General features: G+C 36.5%; 1 protein-coding gene across 1 annotated transcript; it reads left to right on the top strand.

Moving 5' to 3' along the window:
• The first annotated feature begins 1,180 nt into the window (after window positions 1-1,180).
• On the top strand, window positions 1,181-17,250 carry nfkbie (nuclear factor of kappa light polypeptide gene enhancer in B-cells inhibitor, epsilon). The gene is made up of 6 exons (XM_079584239.1): window positions 1,181-1,917; window positions 5,226-5,328; window positions 9,842-10,052; window positions 13,972-14,060; window positions 15,301-15,549; window positions 16,764-17,250. The coding sequence occupies exons 1-6, from the start codon at window positions 1,616-1,618 to the stop codon at window positions 16,836-16,838; spliced, it is 1,029 nt and encodes a 342-aa protein (XP_079440365.1). The 5' UTR covers window positions 1,181-1,615; the 3' UTR covers window positions 16,839-17,250.
• Window positions 17,251-19,887: the final 2,637 nt, after the last annotated feature.

Consider the following 19,887-nt stretch of genomic DNA (forward strand, 5'->3'; position numbering starts at 1 on the left):
AGACTGCAGAAGTCATTAAAAGTTGCAGTTTAAGTTGAATTTGGGGAAACCACTTCAAACATTTGCTTGTTGAGCTATTTCGATTACTTTTGTTTGATTTGTTCATTGCAAACATCTGCAAGTCTAAATTTTGCCAATGAACCTGATTTTTAATTGGGGTTGAATAAGATGCAATTAATCAATTTGACAGAATATGCCCACAACAATCGGTTTGTTCTAAATGCATTTTCTGAGGTAAAATTACAATTATTCTTTGTCCTGCAATTTCTGTTCAACAATGTTATTCACATTACCTCCCCTTTATAAATGCTTTTTTAAATCTTTCTGACATTATCATAACAGAAAGGTGGTTCATATCACCTTTCTGTGTCAGTGTCAATATGTGTCAGTATCAGTGTCCGTATACACACAAAAAAAGTGTCTTTGTATGTTAAAAAACTATTGTTGGCAGCTGGCGCAAAGCACAAGAATATTAACTGTAAATAATGTGCAATGCAATCATCTTTGCATCTGCGCTGATCATCAATCTCAAAACATTGGGAATTCAACGGTGTTTGGCCCAGAGGATGTTTTAGGAATATTGTGCTTTCCCTCATGTAGCCAATGTCCATGACAAAAATTATCAAACTAAAATTCTGTGGATATGCAATCATTATATATGCTGTTATAACTCATGTGACAAACCTGGAGTTATTTGACTTTTCAAATGTAAAAATGAGCCATTGAAACAGCATTCATAAATCACGACTGTACAGAATTTAAAGTAGACTACATCGCCACCTGCTGGTCAACGATGATACTGTCCGTTCTGTTAAATGAAACATCTCCCAACAATAAAGCACGATAGAATATCTGAGCATAATCTGTGCATTTATGTGACATAAATAATTAATGTGCACGTGTGATGAATAGTTGTCATTAATTTACACATCCAGAACCAGTTGTTTGTATGCAAGCATGCTAACACCAACACAAAAGACTATAGTTGCATACTATTGTTTAATTTGACATATTTCTGGTCCACCAAAACTTACAACAGACAAATAAAAAAAACAATGCATGTCACATAAATGTTCTCCTCTACAATTATTAGATGCAATCTTGGAAACCAATACATGTCCAGATTAAAGATGTGTTGCAATTCAGGGACTTTAATAACGCCTGTCAGATCAAGTCACAGGTTGTTCAAGGAAGTTGTTGGTAGCCCAAAATACAGAACAGGTTTGTAGTTGAGGGCTTTCAGGAGATTCCGTGTGTGTTCGGATTGGATCGATAATGATATGGGTTTTTGCCACTCCCTGTGGGGAATTCCCACTGTAACCGGATTGATTGACTCCGCCTACAACGCCTCCCCATGTAGGCTTCTTCACATTACTGCCAGCTTTCTTCTCATTAACTTTCAGAGTTTGTCTGGTGTTTAGCTCAACCTGAAGCTTTACACACACACTTCATGTTAAAGTGCCATTGGAAAGTCTGGGAGTATCTGAGGAGGATAGCGGAGTTACCAGTGGTGGGATGAGAAACAAAAGTCTCTGGTGTCATAATGTCACGGTGATTTTACTTTGTTGTTTCATCATTTCATCGCTACATTGAAGATACGCGTCGAAGCTTCGAAATGTCGCGAAGCGGCGGTGAGAAAGAACGCAAATTTGAAATACTAGACAATCGGATTGACTCCGGAATCGATTCGATATCTCTATCCAGAGATTACGGCAGTTTGGACAGTTCTGATGAGAAGGATAAACTCGGCACAGAAGAGCGACTGGACTCTGCGTACGCTTCTTCGTCGTTAACAGTGGACAGTTTGGGGGATTTAATCGAAGAATGCAGCATTTCTAAATGTGAACGCACGACTGGCTGTGAATACACCGAGGAGGAAGTGAATTTCCTAACCACTGTTACAGACGATGGAGACACGTACGTTTACATTTAATTGAAATGTTTCTGAAAGTTCACATGCGTGTAGTACAAATGTGTTTTGATGTGTAAATATGGGGTGTTTGTGAGTTTAGTGGTTTAAGATCCCGATTTGGGTGTTGTTGATGTAGCAGGGAAAGCACGCGCGCCGCGGAGTAATACACGTCCGATATGACTTATTGTTTTTACAAAACGGTTTCTCATTCTACATAATACATTTAGGGAAAAAACAAACATTTTCCCCAACAACTTTTATGTGCAGATTTTTTAGGTGGCATCCTTCCCTGTCATGCAGGGCATCCTCCGGTATAAATATCTTTATAGGGTTTGCCATGCTTACCATGAAGGGGTTGAATAATTTTGAGACTGCAGAAGTCATTAAAAGTTGCATTTTCAGTTGAATTTGGGGAAACCACTTGAAACGTGTGGTTCGAATAACTAGTTCTGACCCGGTTCCAGACATCTAATCTATAAAATCTAATCACTGTCTGCAGCCCCCATTAGATACATGTTTTGTGTGTGTGTGTGTGTGTGTGTGTGTGTGTGTGTGTGTGTGTGTGTGTGTGTGTGTGTGCATTGCATCGTTCTGTTATGGCACTATTTTATCTAGCGGAAGGATGGTGGTTAATGAATGGATTTTTAACTGAAAAAATAGTCTACTTTCAAAGCAGTAATGCTCGTGATTTTTAATCAATCTCAAAGTGATTACTGAATTTAGGCACATTTGTAACCTATTGGTTATTTTAAATCATGCAGTATTGACCAATCAGTATCCAAGACTGGACCTCATTTATTATGTTTTTTTTATGTGTTTCCTTTATGTGTTTATTGCTCTTTTTGCAGTTTAAAGTGCACGTTTTGTGGATAGATACATAGATGGCATGGAGGTGAATTGAGTTCAGAAAGTGTGCAGGATGTTTCTTTAAACCTTCACAGACATTTAATGACCTGGATTTAATGTAAGGCATTCACTCTTCATTTACAAAATGTTATGATCATACAGAGAGAGAATAGGAAGTTTTTATTAATCTGGCACTCAGTGTAAAAAGTTTAATTGTGGATGAGAGAAAGTTTGAAGCCCGTAGTACGTGTTTTCATGGTGAGCCCATTAATAAAGCCCATATAACGGTAAATCAAGATGGTTTGAATAACGTTGCCTTTTATTCCTTTTGCATTACAAGAGCAATCAATTAGATTTTACTTGGAAAAAGCTTTTTTTTTTTTTTTTTTTACAGCCATAAAATGTTGGTGAACATGAACAATTTTTTTTGAAGTTGATTCATTTCAAAGCCTGTTTTAGTTTGCTGAGTGACACATTCTCATGTGACAGATGAAGTTTTGATTACAGTAGCAGGCTTTTCTGTTTTAACAAGTCAGTCAACAGACGTCTAGAAACTGGATCTGCCGTTTATGGCGCATGAGAAGAAGAAAGCAGAAGTGTGCACAGTGGAATTCCCCTCGTCGGCCAGAAAACACGCTATGATGGCAGCTTTTTGGAAAGTGCAAAGCATTAGTTTTAAACCCATATTCATGTGCGTTTAATTAATGCACTGTATATTTAAGAGCACATGTCACGTAAACATGTTTATGCAAGCAGTGACCTTTACACCAGCTCGCGGTTCAACTGTAACGTATATGTGCAAAAACAAACGCAAACACTCACCGCACAAGTGGGCACTTACACAACATAGTTAATGTCACCCTGCTTTCATTTCTTTATTGGTTTTGAGTTTCGTCTGTGACACAAACCAGGATGTCAATAAGATTGCTATTTCAAGAACATCTTGCATTGTGATGCATCTTGAATCATCAGTGGTCTGCCATGGTTTACCTTTGGCCTGCTTTTGTTGCTGTTGCAAGGAAAAAAAACATTTCCCCGAGTGTCATCAAGAGTAAAGACCTAAAAGTAATGCCACCACGGGCCATATGAAATCCTCAGGCAGTCCGGATGCGCAAACTCTCATTTTAGGGATTCACTTCCATGCTGTCAGTTTTATATTACACACACAGTAGCTCAGAAACCTTTTAAATGTGGTGTTCACCCAAAAAATGAATAATTTACAGTAAGTTCCAAGTGTGTTTTTTTTATCATACAATACACTCTCATAAATATACATTTTAAGGGTACCTTTTTTACCCCTAAAAGTATATTAATATCTTAGAGTAGCATTATGTACCTTAGGTACTACTATGAAACTTTTAGGGGTAAAAAAGGTACAAAACTGCCTCAGTTTTACCCTTAAACATGCATTTTTTGCATATTTTCTGCCATTTTAATAAATATATAAACCGCTACAGCGGTGTGGAAGATTTCAGCGATTACGTTTTGGTCAGCCATCAGAAGACTTGAAATATGGCCTCTTTTTATGATACTTTAGTGCCTTTTTGGAGCACTATTCCCATTAAATGTGTAAAAAAAAGCATTGTAATAACTCTTCAAAATCTCTCCTAAGGTGAGGTCTTGAAATGACAAAAAAGTTAATTTGTAGGTACACTAAACCTGTTCATTTCACATGCAGCGAAACAACAACTTGAATCATGATCGTTTTACCACAGTCGGATTGATGACACCGAAGTCGTTCTCACATTATGTACTTGCTGAAACCACTTGCTTCTTCTACCTGTTTCCTTCTGGCTTACTGTAAAAGTCAAGACTGGGTTAGCGCACGTGGGGAAAGTAGCTGAGAAATTACACACCTGCGAGGAAATATACCGGCTAGAGGATGGGGAAAAGACAGAGAGTGTGTATTAATGTGTGTGCATCATTTACTGGCTCCTTGTGACTCAGATGCATGTGAATTCAGTACATGAATGCAACCGTTTCATGCGTCCATGCTCGGGTCATTTTTAAGTATTTTTGCATGAAAATTTAGAGAAATGTCGTCATGCAAAATATAATCTTGGAGATTAAATGTGACCAGAATGTGTTTTCACGTATCTGCGTTTTAAATCAGCAGCGCTGTCTTTCTTGTTACGGCAAGATCTGAAAGGTTTTCATCATGCGATAGAAAGGCTGATCTCTGATACGAATGCTTTTAATAATGCGCAAAAGTTCCAGTGTTGCGCAATGGCCGAATGCCTCTGCGAACCGCCGTCAACGAGACACTTCTGTGTGACATATTTCTCAGTATCTTTCGACCTATTTTTTTCCATCACACGTTGTGAAATGTGCTGCTTTTAGACTGCGGTTTGCTTGATAGTTCCTTCCCTTTACCGTTGGCTCTGCTTCGTCTTTCAACCGGTGTTTTTTTATTATTTTTAACTGGCATTTAACCAACAACTTGTGCGTGTCTGCTTGTTTTTTCCAGGATCCTCCATTTGGCCATAATCCACGAAGAGCAATGCTTTGCACATCAGCTGATAGATCTGTTTCCTCCAGAGCTGATGGACATTCAGAACAACTTGTATCAGGTATCACCTTAAGACTCTCCACACAATTGCACAACAAGTTTCTCATGCAAGTTCATGCAGAAAACATGAAAACTGTTCTGCTCGTGTTTCATGAATTGCCCCTGAAGGAACAGAAAAACTGTTGAGGGTACGAATGTTGTAATAAGTTTGCTTATTTCTATTTCCCCTTTGAAGGGGAAACTCCCCGAGCGCGTATCAAAGAATTATGGGTGTATATTACACTCGTTTGACAGCCTCGGTTTCAATTGTTATTTTGAAATTTGGGGTTTATCCAGTGACAACAGACGAGGGGCTTTCTGGAGAAACCCCCCGCTTATGATTGTTATAGTTCAAAATGAACTTATGTATTGACTTTTAGTTGGCATTTTGCTATAAAGGAAGTAACATTTGGCCAAGTCAACCAATCGATTAAAACTCTCAGTCATGGAAACTTGGAAATATCAATGAATTACCCTGTGATGCATTAGAAGCTGTTAACCATTCAGGGTGTGATGTTATTACATGTAACATTACCACAGGTTATTACTCACAATCTCGACATGGAAAGCTGTGGACAGATGCATAACTCGTACAATACAATTTGTGGAAAGAACATGATGATATTCTTGCTTTGAAACAAAAAGAAACATTAAGGGGTTTTCTTTAAGAATTCATCCATTAGCGTAAAACGGCCTGGAAATACCATGGAAATTATTCAAATCCCATTGCGATAACTAATGTTTCCAGTTTTGCTTTGCTGCTCTAAAATATTTCATAAGAAATCCTTATTAGAAAGGCGGCGGCTATTTACATTAAGAGAAAATAGCGATAGATTATTTTACACTATGTAAAAATAGCAGTATTGTGTAAATGGTAGTTGGATGGATTGTTGTTGTACATTAAACGGTTTGCAATAATAACATGTCAATTATTATATTTATTAAAATTATTAAATGAATGCAGCTTTTTTGGGACAATAAAGCCCCCCCTACAACTAACCGATGAACACTTTATTATTGTAGACACTTTTTTTTCCCACTTTTCGAATATTTTCTTCATTGTTATTGAAAATAACTACCTTTCCGATCTGATATATGACGGGAAAAGGGAGTAGAGCAGATTTGAACTCGTGTCTACTCTCTGTAAATAGCCTCTGCCAACAAGGCGGGCTGTTTGCACTTAGTGTAAATAGAAACTGTATTAGTAATGAATGATGGAAATGCATTGGTCAAAAGGTGTGGGAACACTCGACATTGTGGATCTTACTGAAAATTTTGACTTTTACGATCAAAATCTTCTAGTTGTTGTTATTATTAGGCTCATTTGGCTAGTTTTACATTACAATATGAAATGTCATCAATGATTCACCAGTGCATGCAATTCAGGAAAAGAAAGGTTGTGTAATCTTTGATAAAACTTAAATAACTTTCTCTGACTAAAAGGAAAAACTTTTCATCCATTCGATTCCCGACGGATAAAAATCACACCCTGCATTATGTCTGAAATGTGTCACGTTATTAAAGGGGTGGTATAATGCCCTTTTCACAAGATGTAAAATAAGTCTCTGATGTCCCCAGAGTGTGTGTGAAGTTTTAGCTCAAAATACCCCACAGATATTTTTATAAAGCATGTTAAAATCGTCACTTTTTGAGGGTGAGCAAAAACGCACCGTTTTGTGTCTGTCCCTTTAAATGCAAATGAGCTGCTGCTCCCGCCACAGGGGGCGGAGCTACAACAGCTCGTGTCCTTTTACCTCACACACACACACACACACACACACACATGCACTGAACATTTCAAAAACTTTTAGCCTTTTATGTTCAAACCGGAGTCAGAAAGATGGAGAGACTCGAGAAGGCAAGGCAAGGCAAGGCAAGGCAAGTTTATTTATATAGCACATTTCATACACAGTGGTAATTCAAAGTGCTTTACATAGAAGAAATGAAAATAATTACATAGATAATAAAAGAAATAAGAATAATTAAAACAGTTTAGAAAATAAAATACAGTGCAAACAGTCGGACGAATAGTGGCACAGTGCTCATTCAGTAAATGCAAAGCTAAACATTGGTAATTTAAAGTGCTTTACATAGAAGAAATTAAAATAATCAAAAGAAATAAGAATAATTAAAACCGTGTCTGAGATGGAAGTGATTGAGCAGGTTTGCGGTGCCACTGGACCTACAATCCAGGGACGTCCTTTACTGGGGTGGTGTCTTTCACCAGTATAGCCCAATGGGCCCCCACAGAGCACGTTTCACTTTTGCTGTTTTAAACAAACAGCAAACCTCTATACTCTCCATAGTATAGATAATCTTCACTCGCCTCGTCGGAGTGAAGCTCTCCCGTTCCCCTTCAAAATCTCTTCCAATCAGACAGCCCTGATAATTAATAAAATCTTCCTGAATCACAGTTTGGAAATAAAAAAAAAAAAAAAAAAAATACAGTGCAAACAGTCGGACGTATTTTATATCGACCGGTAGCTATTATAGATCTTTCTTTTAAAAGGATCTTCTTACGACTTACATGTATCAACTTTCTTTTCTCTTTCAATCTTCTTACGACTTACCATCTATCAACTTTCTATTCTCTTTCAATCTTCTTACGACTTACCATCTATCAACTTCCTTTTCCCTTTCAATCTTCTTACGACTTACCATCTATCAACTTTCTATTCTCTTTCAATCTTCTTACGACTTACCATCTATCAACTTCCTTTTCCCTTTCAATCTTCTTACGACTTACCATCTATCAACTTTCTATTCTCTTTCAATCTTCTTACGACTTACCATCTATCAACTTCCTTTTCTCTTTCAATCTTCTTACGACTCGAGAAGAAGAGACATGTAGAAGCAACAGGACATTTCTGAATGGTTAGTTGATGAAGCTTATGTGTAGTTATCTTCTATATTCTGTCATGATAATCTATAAATCGTGTTCTGGGGGCGGGGTTTATGTAAATTTTAGGGTTGGTGATGTCACTAACCCGGGAGGAATGTCGTGTAGTCTCTACCAGCCGTTTGTTGTAGTTCTTAAAAAGCAATTTCTTTAAAAGCAAATTTTTCTCCCTTTGCTTTGAACTTTGAGCGTTGTAACTTTGCAGATGTTGTTTCTGCTCAAACAGCAACATTACACACTAACTACAGTTAGAAAAGTCAAATCCTAATCAACCACCCCTTTAAATTAAAAAGAGTTACAAACACTTTTATGTTGACTTTGATGCTAGTTTTATTAAAAGAGAGGATGCCAGATTTGGGTCAGAAGGATGTTTTTAATCACATTAGGGTGTAAGTCTAAAGGAAACTGTGCACAAATCTGACAGTCAGCACTTTAGCTGTGAGTAATACTAGCGCTGCTGTGCTTTTACCAAAAGCCACGTCATCAGCAAACGCCAGCTAAACTCACATGTTTCCTTTTGACACATTCAGTGTGTAACTCCCAGATTGAGTAAACCTTTGCATTCCCTCATCTTTGGAATAAATTAACCTCATTGTCATTAAATCAAAAGAGTTAATGCCAGTCTTGCTAACCCACACAGGCTAACTATCAAATCAAGTATGATGGTCTGAAACACTGCGGTTCTAATCTATTCATTTGAGAGAGACTGGGACGGTCCCCATGCTACAGATAACCCGTTGCATAAAAACGAAACCATATTACTGAGTGAAATAAAAATGTACGTTTCTTTGTCTTTAGTATGAATATGTGAGCCGTACTGTTATCTATAAGCTGGTGTGCTCCAAAATTTGTATTTAGAAGATATAAGCATTCAAATCTTAGTCTCTCACTTCCACCAATAAGGATGAATGATTTTGAGGACATCACTGCACTTCAGCTTCTCATTAGATTTTCTGTCCAATCAAATGCTCTAGAATCTGAAGCTCCGCCCCCTACATTATAAATAGGAAGCTGTGGCTGCAATCGTTCACTTGTTCACACATGTACTGTTTTCTACATGATGCCGGCGCATAGTGCACTATATAGGGGTTAGGGAACGATTCAGACCGTGTAAACATGTTTTCCATGAAGTCTGGTTTCACGTTAGTGTCACTCGAACCACCACAGCTCCGGTCCAGAGACTCGATACACGGAGCGGATCATGTGATCGAGTCCTGCAGACCAGAAAACGTATCAGACCCATTTGAATTCTGCACAGATTGCTGTATTTTAAAGTGATATGGAGGAGATTAGGAGGAAACTGCGGCTTTACTGAGTTCAACAGCTCTGGATGAGCTGTGATGTAAACGAAATGCTATTGGCTATTTTTTAAAAAGGGGAAGATGTCTCTGTCCCGCCCTGTCTTCCTGTTTCAGTGGAAATTACGTCAACACATTGAATAATACTGTGTTTCAAGGCACTTCAGTGGGCCTTTAGGCGTTAATGGAACACTATCGTCCAGTATCAAAACTATCTGCTGTATTTTTCACATCAAACAGGCTTTGTTTTTGTTGTCAAAAGTAGGATTATGTAGTAATGTAGTAAATCCTACATAACACCATGTTGTCGGATGCTGACTTTATTCTGACGCCCGTAGACGCCGTTGCACCTGGCCACATACCTGAACCAGCCCAAGGTAGTGAAGGATCTGCTGGAGAAAAGGGTCTCGCTGGAGCTCCAGGACCAGGAAGGAAACACCGCTCTCCATGTGGCGTGTGAGCACGGATTCCTTGATTGTGCCAATGAGCTGGTCCACAACGCCTCACCCAGCAAACTCACCAACGTGCTGGAAACACAGAACTGGAGAGGTGAGAGACTGTTTGCTGGGAGGAGTGGGAATCTTTAGGCACGACCCGATCCGATTCCAAAACCATTCTTGATCCGCTTTTTGTCCCTAAAGGACTTAGACTTAGACTTCCTTTATTAATCCCGAGGGGAAATTAATCGAGGGAGAAATCGAGACAACATGCATATCAAAAATAGACAATACAATCAATCAATAATCTCAATAATCTGAATATCTATTAATTACAAAAAACGACCTACTTAACATGACAAATTCAGAAACATCTCCAATTCCCTTACCCACATACACACTCAATACCCCAAAACAATGCCACCCAACCCCTAGTGCAAGCAAAAACATTCAATATATTATTTAAAACAAGTTATTACAGTAATATGGACTAAAATATTAAAATCGTAAATATACTAAATAACTTCTATTCGTGCATCTACATAAGTACATACACACAAAATATACATGTATACCTATACATGCACGCAAATACACACTTCTATCCATATAAATGCAAATTAGTTTATAAAAGTATGTATGTATGTATATATATGTATATTTTAAGATTTTCTTGTAATACAAGTACTTCAATAATAAGTAATAATGGCCCGGTTTCACAGACAGGGCTTTGACAAAGTCCCTTTAAAATAAGTCATTTCACTCGGCGGCCATCTTATCTTTTTGAATGGACAAACATCAAATTTTTCGAAACTGTTCGCCTAGCTTACGATTAAATTCCATATTTGAAATCACCAATGAAATCTGTAAACAACTGTCTCATAAATTTTGTTCCAAAATGTTCTAATCATGACAGAAAACAAACTTTGTCAGGCTGGATCGAGCTAATGCGCGTGCACAGTGGAAGCGTACGCAGCGTTGCACTTTCCCCCATTCAAAACAATACGCCAAAACAAAACAATGCCGCGTCGTGTGTTATTCTATAGTCTTTGGCTTAGATTGAGTAAGAATGCCTTAGCGGAAAAAAACATTACTGGTGTTGTGCATCTTGAGACAAAACAATGGCACTGATGTATTTTAAGGTATGTCAGTGCAAGGTGTGTTCAGTTAAAACGACGCAAACATGCATTATAGTCTCAGACTAGCTTAAGCCTTGTCTGTGAAACCGGAGAAATGAGTTAAAAAAAAATTGTTACATAAAAAATACAATAAATAAATATATATATATATATATATATATATATATACACAGACTAATATGGCTTCAAAACATAAAAGCAAGTAATAAATCATAAAGAGGAACAAATAAATATATTACTGGAAATAAACAGTGCTTTCAGTATCTTTCTCAGCTTTACTGTTGTATGATTGTTAATAAAGACTTCATAGACGGCGGGTGATCTAATAAGCTGCATTCACACTAATGCACAGACCGCTTTTGAAATATAAGATGTTTTTGTCCTGTCTGTTCAATCCCTATACATTCGTTTTGTGACATTACAGCATTTTGAGATGCTAGTACATTTAACCATTTACAGGTGAAACTGGAAAAATTTGAATATCATGCAAAAGTTCATATATTTCAGTAATTCAACTTAAAAAATGAAACTAATATATTATATAGACTCATTACATGCAAAGTGAGATATTTTAAGCCTTTATTTGTTATAATTGTGATGATTATGAAAGCTTATGAAAACCTTTTCACAATATACTCATTTTGAATTTGGGGTTTTCATAAGCTTTCAGTCATAATCATCAAAATTATAACAAATAAAGGCTTGAAATATCTCACTTTGCATGTAATGAGTCTATATAATATATTAGTTTCACCTTTTAAGTTGAATTGCTGAAATAAATTAACTTTTGCATGATATTCACATTTTTCGAGTTTCACCTGTAAGTGTAAAATGTAAGCCCAGAATCGCGTTGCATCGACCCCCCCCCCCCCCCCCACCCACCCAATTTGGTAGTCATAATACTAATTGGTGATTTGAACAAACCTATGCCACTATGCAACATGCTCGAAAGCATCCGAACACCCCAGCATCATAACAGGACACTTGTGTGGCCACTCATATGTACTCCGAAAATGCCGAAATCTGTTTTACGTCACACTGCTGTGATGTTGGCTGGTTCTGAGTTCATCGTGAGGGTTTTTAGTGAACCGAAACAGTCGTGTAAGAACAAGGAAGTTGGCATCAAAAAGTGCCCTGGAGTTTTTCCAGTATCAGGGTTTCATAACATTATCATTCAGTTTTCTCTTTATGTCAGTTACTGTCATGGCAGAGAAGCAGTTTCTATATTAGTTCCCTGAAATATGACATGCAGCAGTGCTTGCCTCACGCTTCAGAACTTGCAGAAAGTGTTTTCTGGCTATACAGGCGTTTCTGGCATCAGACTTCATACTATATTATAGTGACAATATGTGTATAATTCACCCAAAATAAAACAAAATCTGTGTGAGAAAAAAAAAAAGGTGCGTTTTCAGAGTTTTAGTGTCGGTACTATATTATACTATACATGTATAATAATGCGATGGGGGACTATTTGTGTCCTTATAATGCGAAATGTCTGATGTTACCAGTAAAAACTGGTACATTATTTTAAATATATCTAGTCAGTGTTCGTCTAAAATAATTCTGTATTTTCAGCTTCAGAATCATGAATCTTGTTATTCTGGTGTCTCTATTGTCCTGTGCTTTGGGTTTCCAGCACCAAGTCCAATCCTATTCATTTACACACACCAAATTTAGCATTTTAATCTAGTAATTTTTCGTTTAGAGGTAGCCTTTTGCCATATGTCTGAGTATCGCAATAATATCATATCAGTATCGTTACACCCCTAATGAACTAATTAAATGTATACTACAGGGCCGTTGAATGCTTGAATCTGATTGGTTGACAAACGTTCTACGGTGTGCAATTATTTTCAGGGAACCCCACGGCTAAAGTAGTTCCGGCAGATCTTGACCGCATTACAATTCCTTATCACTGCGCGTAGTTCACTGTAATAATGGAAAATACAATTCATAACAAGAAAAACTGCAGCCCCATGCGCTTGATCTGCAATGTTCAATGTCTAACTTCACAATCAATGGAAACATGCAGTTTCATTTTAATAAAGTATACAGTCCTATACATAATCAATAGAAAATGAAACTGAATATTTAAATAAATTGATAGTCCTGTTGCACGGGTTTTCGTAATTATTGAAGATAATATAACAAATAAATAATTATTGATAGGCCTATACTTGTTAAAAGGGCTTTGTTTCATTTATTAGTCTAGTCTACTGTCACTAATAGAAAAAAATAATGAATTAATTAAAACGAATTGAATTAATAAATAAATAATAATATTGACGCACATGGCTCTCTCTAAGGCCGGTTATGAATGTAATTTGATACTTATGACTGATCATACACGCGTGTTCAGTGTGTGTTCACAGCGGTGTTTAAAATCTGCTGCATTCACAGTCAGAGAATGTGTCCGTCGTTAAGTGTGTGTGTCCAGCATTACTCTGCTATCAGCGGCTCAAACCTCCGCTAACTCTACAATGACGTTTTGGAATTAGCAACGGAGCATGGGTTTAGATGCGCAAGGAATTAGTCCTACATACAAGAGCGTTTTAATGACAAAAACTTTACAAACGTCTTGAAATACATCATCTGAACAATATCTCGAGGTGTGGTAACTGTAGTATAAGCGGAATAATTGACTCCAGGCCGTTGAATTATTAGAAAAATAATGCACACCCGATGTGTAACTCCGCCTCGCGTCGTGACCGCATTACCACCTCGGGTGTGCATTATTTTTCTAATAATTAATCGGCCTGTCGTCAATTATTCCTTACATGTACCGGTACTTTGAATGTAATGCAAGTTGCTTAGCAGAAAAGCATCTGTCAAATGCATGAATGTAAAATGCACTATGCTAATCGAGGCCTTAAATATTCTGTTTTTTTACAGGTCTCGCATGTCTCCATGTGGCCACCGTACACAAGCATCATCGTCTCATGCGGCTGCTGATGAAGAGCGGTGTGGATCTGAACATACAGGTGAGCCGCTCCAGACCGAACATCCTCGTGTTTCCTCTCGTGTCTTGCATGCATGTTCTGATAAATTCCCCTCGCTGTTAAACATATTTTATTAGACTGTCCTGGGTTTAATACAAGTAGAATGCTCTTTATATGAAGTTATTTCACTTATTTAGTAAAATTATACCTAAAATTTTTTTGGATTTTTTTATTGGGTGTACAGTAGTACATATGAAAGCGCTATATAAATGCCTTATTAAAAAATGTTCATTAAAAAAATGTTCATAAAAAAAAAAAATGACTTGTTTGTTTGCTTAGTTTTATTGTATTTATATGATATTTGTATTTTTGTAATTTATTTTTTTGCCATGAAAACAGCCTTAGATGCTGACATGGCATTAAATAAAACAATCTACAGTGCTTAGCATAAGTGAACACAGCCGTGCTAAAGTTGACTCAAAAGAGGAATACATTTTTGGAAATTGATCTTAATGCCTTTATTTAAAAAATGAGGAAAACTCCAACCTTTAAGGACACCAATTATCTTTACTGAATAATGTATCGTAAATAAATAAATGTTCTTCCTTAAAACACAGTGTGCATAAGTCAGGACACCCCTGTGTTAAATCCCCATATAGGCAGATTTATATTTTTAAAGGCCAGTTATTTCATGGATCCGGGATACTATGATCCTGATAAAGTTCCCTTGGCCTTTGGGATTAAAATATCCGCTCATCCTCACACACCCATCACCACACCTAGAGATCGGCATGGGGAACTTTCCATAAGATCATCTCTCAATGCAAATCAATCCAGCTATTAGGCGAACTGAGATAAAACATGCCGATCTCTAGGTGTGGTGACGGGTGTGTGAGGATGTGCGGATATTTTAATCCCAGAGGCCAAGGGAACTTTATCAGGATCATAGTATCCCGGATCCATGAAATAACTGGCCTTTAAAAATATAAATCTGCCGGCTTCTATGGGGATTTAACACAGGGGTGTGCTGACTTATGCACTCTGTGTTTGAAGGAAGAACATTTATTTATTTACGATACATTATTCATTCACAAAGAAAATTGGTGTCCTAAAAGGTTGGAGTTTTCCTCATTTTTTTAAATAAAGGCATTAAGATCAATTTCCAAAAGATTTTTTTATTCCTCTTTTTAGGCAACTTTAGCATGTGTGTGTTCACTTATGCATAGCACTGCATCTCTATCTATCAATCTAATCTATCTAATCTGATCTATCTGTGGCTCAGGAGGGAACGAGCGGGAAGACGGCGTTACATGTGGCGGTGGAGCTCCACGATGTGCCAGCGGTGACTCTGCTTCTGAACAGAGGAGCGAATGTAGACGCCGTCATGTTCAACGGCTGCACCGCTCTGCATCTGGCCGTGGGTCGACAGGACGCCCCCATCGCTAACCTCCTGTGCCAGGCCGGAGCCGACAAGATGATCCGAAACATGGAGGACGAAACCGCCCTGGATCTAGCAGACGGCAACGACGATGTAAGAAGATCCATGTTACCTTCGTATCTAAAGCTTAACACAATCTTCAGAATCAGACTTTCAGACTGAATCAGTGCTGTTATTATCCCCTACAGCGGAAACTATTACAGGGGTTGATTATGATTTGACTTTTCTAACTGTAGTTAGTGTGTAATGTTGCTGTTTGATCATAAACAACATCTGCAAAGTTACAACACTCAAAGTTCAAAGCAAAGCGAGATATTTGCTTTTAAAGAAATAGTTTTTTAAGGACTACAACAAACGGCTGGTAGAGACTACACGACATTCCTACAATTTTTAAAGAACTCTAGTAGTTTTAATAAGGTATAATGTATATTTAATGCATACACTGAAGACTATGCAGTGTTTTAAAGTTTAACTTTAATGACTATTTTGACAACTGACCGTTTAATGCAATACTGTTTGAAATTATGCAAATAGATGAAGTCCATAGGCTTGTTTCAGTCTGGATATTATCAATAGTAAAAAAAATTGAAGATCGTGATTCAGATTGTGATTGTTTGTTATAAGATTGTGATATGAATTTTGGGAAGATCGCCCACCCCTATTTACATGAGATGAAGCTTAATATGTATGCATGTACACATACTCACTGATGTGCGGCGTAAGATTACCATGGCTGATACCGAAACCTTGTCGGACAATTCAAAGTCAATTCATCCACAGGTGAAACTCGAAAAATATTGTGCAAAAGTTCATTTATTTCAGTAATTCAACTTAAAAGCTGAAACTAATATATTATATAGACTCATTACATGCAAAGTGAGATATTTCAAGCCTTTATTTGTTATAATTTTGATGATTATGGCTTACAGCTTATGAAAACCCCAAATTCAAAATTATAATATTGTGAAAAGGTTTTCATAAGCTTTCATAATCATCAGAATTATAACAAATAAAGGCTTGAAATATCTCACTTTGCATGTAATGAGTCTATATAATATATTAGTTTCACCTTTTAAGTTGAATTACTGAAATAAATGAGCTTTTTGCACAATATTCAATTTTTCGAGTTTCACCTGTACGTTCTTAACACGCATTGTGTTTTTGGGCATCATTTATCATCAGTGCACTTTGTGATCTCCATTTCATGTTGACTGGTACGCAGCAGCATACAGTAAATGCCTTCTCTCTGTAAGCTTTACGTCAGAAATAGGATGATGTGGTAACAGTTTCTCCTTTTTGCTTTGCAGATATTGGCCTTGTTCCCCTTCGACGACATTCAGATCATGGGCAGGACTGTAACGCACTTGAGGACGTGCACCTGAACATGTGAACGCGAGGGACGGCATGTTCTTTAAAAAAAAAAAAATACAAACAAAAAAACTCTGATCTGAGGTTGCAGGACTTCTGGGTTTGTGTGCCTGTAACCGCAACTATTTATGTCCAGTGATGATCTACTGGTTGATTTATACCACGGTAACGACTTCAGCCGTTCATGCAGAACTATTCGCTGCTGCTTCTTCAACCCACGGACATTCAGTCGGGACGTGCGCACATAACTCGTATTATATGTTGTCTGTTGAACAACCAATGTATTCTGATCTCTGATTAGCAATATTGATGTTTTTGTAGCAAGACTGTGCGGTTGTAAACGAGATGAGCGAATGAAACACTGCTTTGCAAACTTGTTTTCCAAGAAACAGGTCATAGTGCCAATAAAAGTAGTTTTAATATTTATGTGCAGCGTTTTCTTTCTATTAAACACAAGAGCTTTTTTTTAGAATTCGAGTACTAGGGGTGCAACGGATCACAAACTCCTATTATAGACAAGTGTACAGTCAGTAATACAATAAACTAGTCTAATAGTAGTGTTCAGGTGCAGACATGTTATAGTTAATTGTATAACACCACTGCATGGTTTTCACTGTATAAATGAAATAGATTAAAGTGGTGGTATAATGCCCTTTTCACAATATGTAAAATAAGTCTCTGATGTCCCCAGAGTGTGTGTGTGAAGTTTTAGCTCAAAATACCCCACAGATATTTTTATATAGCATGTTAAAGTTGTCACTTTTTGAGGGTGAGCACCGTTTTGTGCCTGTCCCTTTAAATGCAAATGAGCTGCTGCTCCCGGCACAGGGGCGGAGCTTCAAGAGCTCGTGTCCTTTTACCTCACACACACACACACACACACATGCACTGAAAACCTTTTATGTTCAAACCGGAGTCAGACAATGATGGAGAGACTCAAGGAGAAGTAACAACATGTAGAAGAACAGGACATTTCTAAATGGTTAGTTGATGAATTTATGAAGCTTATGTGTAGTTATCTTCTAGTCATTGATCAGCATATTCTGTCATGATATAAATCTATAAATCGTGTTCTGGGGGCGGGTTTATGTAAATTTGAGTGTTAGTGATGTCACTAACCCGGGAGGAATGTGTAGTTACTTCCTACCAGCCGTTTAAAGTAATTTCTTTAAAAGCAAATATCTGCCTTTGCTTTGAACTTTTAACGTTGTAACTTTGCAGATGTTGTTTATGATCAAACAGCAACATTACACACTAACTACAGTTAGAAAAGTGAAATCATAATCAACCACCCCTTTAATCTTTGTTGAAGCTGTTTTTTTTTATTAGCATTTCCTGACGGGTATTTATTGGCTACTGTCACTTTAAGACTTGCCGCACGGATCCAATACACCGACACACATCTGATTTCTTTCTGTTTACGTTCACTTCAGATATAACCGACTGTGTTTAAGAGAATACTTGATTATATAGTTATTTAGAGATACTTTTGTGTGAATGTGTCTGCACAAGTGCTAGGAGACTCGAAAGAGGAACAGTTTAAAATAGCTTGAATATATAAATTGGCAAAACTTAGAAACGCATGCAAATGATAAACTTTCTATGTTTGGACCAAACAACTATCTTGTTTACTTCACAACCATGACAACCATTCTGTTTTTTTCAGTGTCAAACACTGCATCTAATACCAGCCAAATAGACATCGGTGGAGACAGATTCATGCTGTGGACTAAGAGGAGAAATGTTCTGCAGTTGTTGATACTGGGAAACATCAATGACCAGAACACACAAAAACAAGTTCCTGTAAATGTGTGTTTTTCCATCATGTGCCACATCACTCTTCCTCATTCTCACCACAATATATCTCATTCATGTAAACTACACCATAGAAGACAGGTTAAAACTCGTTTCTACTTCTAGAGAAACAAGTATACATTTCCTTTGTTTATGAATATGATTCTTTTCTTTACTGTACAATTGCAATTGTATAAATATTTAATTAAATGCATAGTTTTAGAATATAACCAATTGGTAAAATCTTACAATAAGGTCCCATTATTTCAAATTAACTAACAATGAGCAATACAATTCTTTATTCAGTATTCATTAATTTTGTATTATTATTTTTTTGGTTAAGTGTTATGAACCAGGGTTAATTATTTAAAATTTAATTATTAATTGTTAGTTTATGTTAACAAATGGAACCTGATTGGAAATTGTTACCTAAATATATAGTTTTTTTTTGTACAAAATTAATGAATATTTATTTTACAATATCTGATACTTGAAGTGAAGATATATATATTTTCTAATATGAAATTATGAGTATTGAGGAAAAATAGCTTAGAAATAATAAACTAATAAAAAAAAATATAGAAAATGGGGAAGCAGCTAAAACTAAATGGGTATCTAGTACATTTTTTTTATCTTCTAATACATATTTTTTATTTTTAATATTTGGCGACTACATATTTCACTTCCATTAACGAGTAGCTACAACATGCAATAAAAGTTGCACTATTGTAACCTTTTTATAAATATATATTAAACTGTATTTTTGATATATTGGAATTGTTTCCTCAATATTCTAATACAATGTAATAAAATATTTTAAAACCACAGAGAAGCAGCTATGATAATGTCCATGATCCCTTTATTTATTTTTATTAGACATAACAAACAACATTTACAATTATAATAAGACATCCAAAAAGATAACAATCAAAGATAATGGGTTTACAATACATGGAGAAAATCAAACCAAACAAAAAACAATAAAAAAAACAATACAAAATAAAATAAATTAAGGGCTATCTATTATGTACCTAATGGTTGAAGAGAGAAAATAATAATAATAAAAAAATAATAAAATAATTGGTACTTAAAGAAAGAAATAGCATATACAAGTTACATTTTTAAGTAACTTTAGCTCTTTAGCAAATCAAATTGTATCGCTACATTTTTTGTTATCAATATATTGGAGAGACTCAATATACAGATGAAAATCAGCCAAAAATACCTTCAAACAGGGTTTAGAATTATTTATTTAACTTTTATGAATAT

The sequence above is a fragment of the Phoxinus phoxinus genome, assembly GCF_949152265.1.
Source record: "Phoxinus phoxinus genome assembly, chromosome: 16".
Taxonomy (NCBI): Eukaryota; Metazoa; Chordata; class Actinopteri; order Cypriniformes; family Leuciscidae; genus Phoxinus; species Phoxinus phoxinus.

Coding starts and splice junctions, on each gene's coding strand:
- nfkbie (XM_079584239.1), top strand. CDS start 1,616: ATGTCGCGAAGCGGCGGTGAGAAAGAACGCAAATTTGAAATACTAGAC. Junction 10,053..13,971: donor GGAAACACAGAACTGGAGAG/GTGAGAGACTGT, acceptor GTTTTTTTACAG/GTCTCGCATGTCTCCATGTG. Junction 14,061..15,300: donor GTGTGGATCTGAACATACAG/GTGAGCCGCTCC, acceptor TCTGTGGCTCAG/GAGGGAACGAGCGGGAAGAC.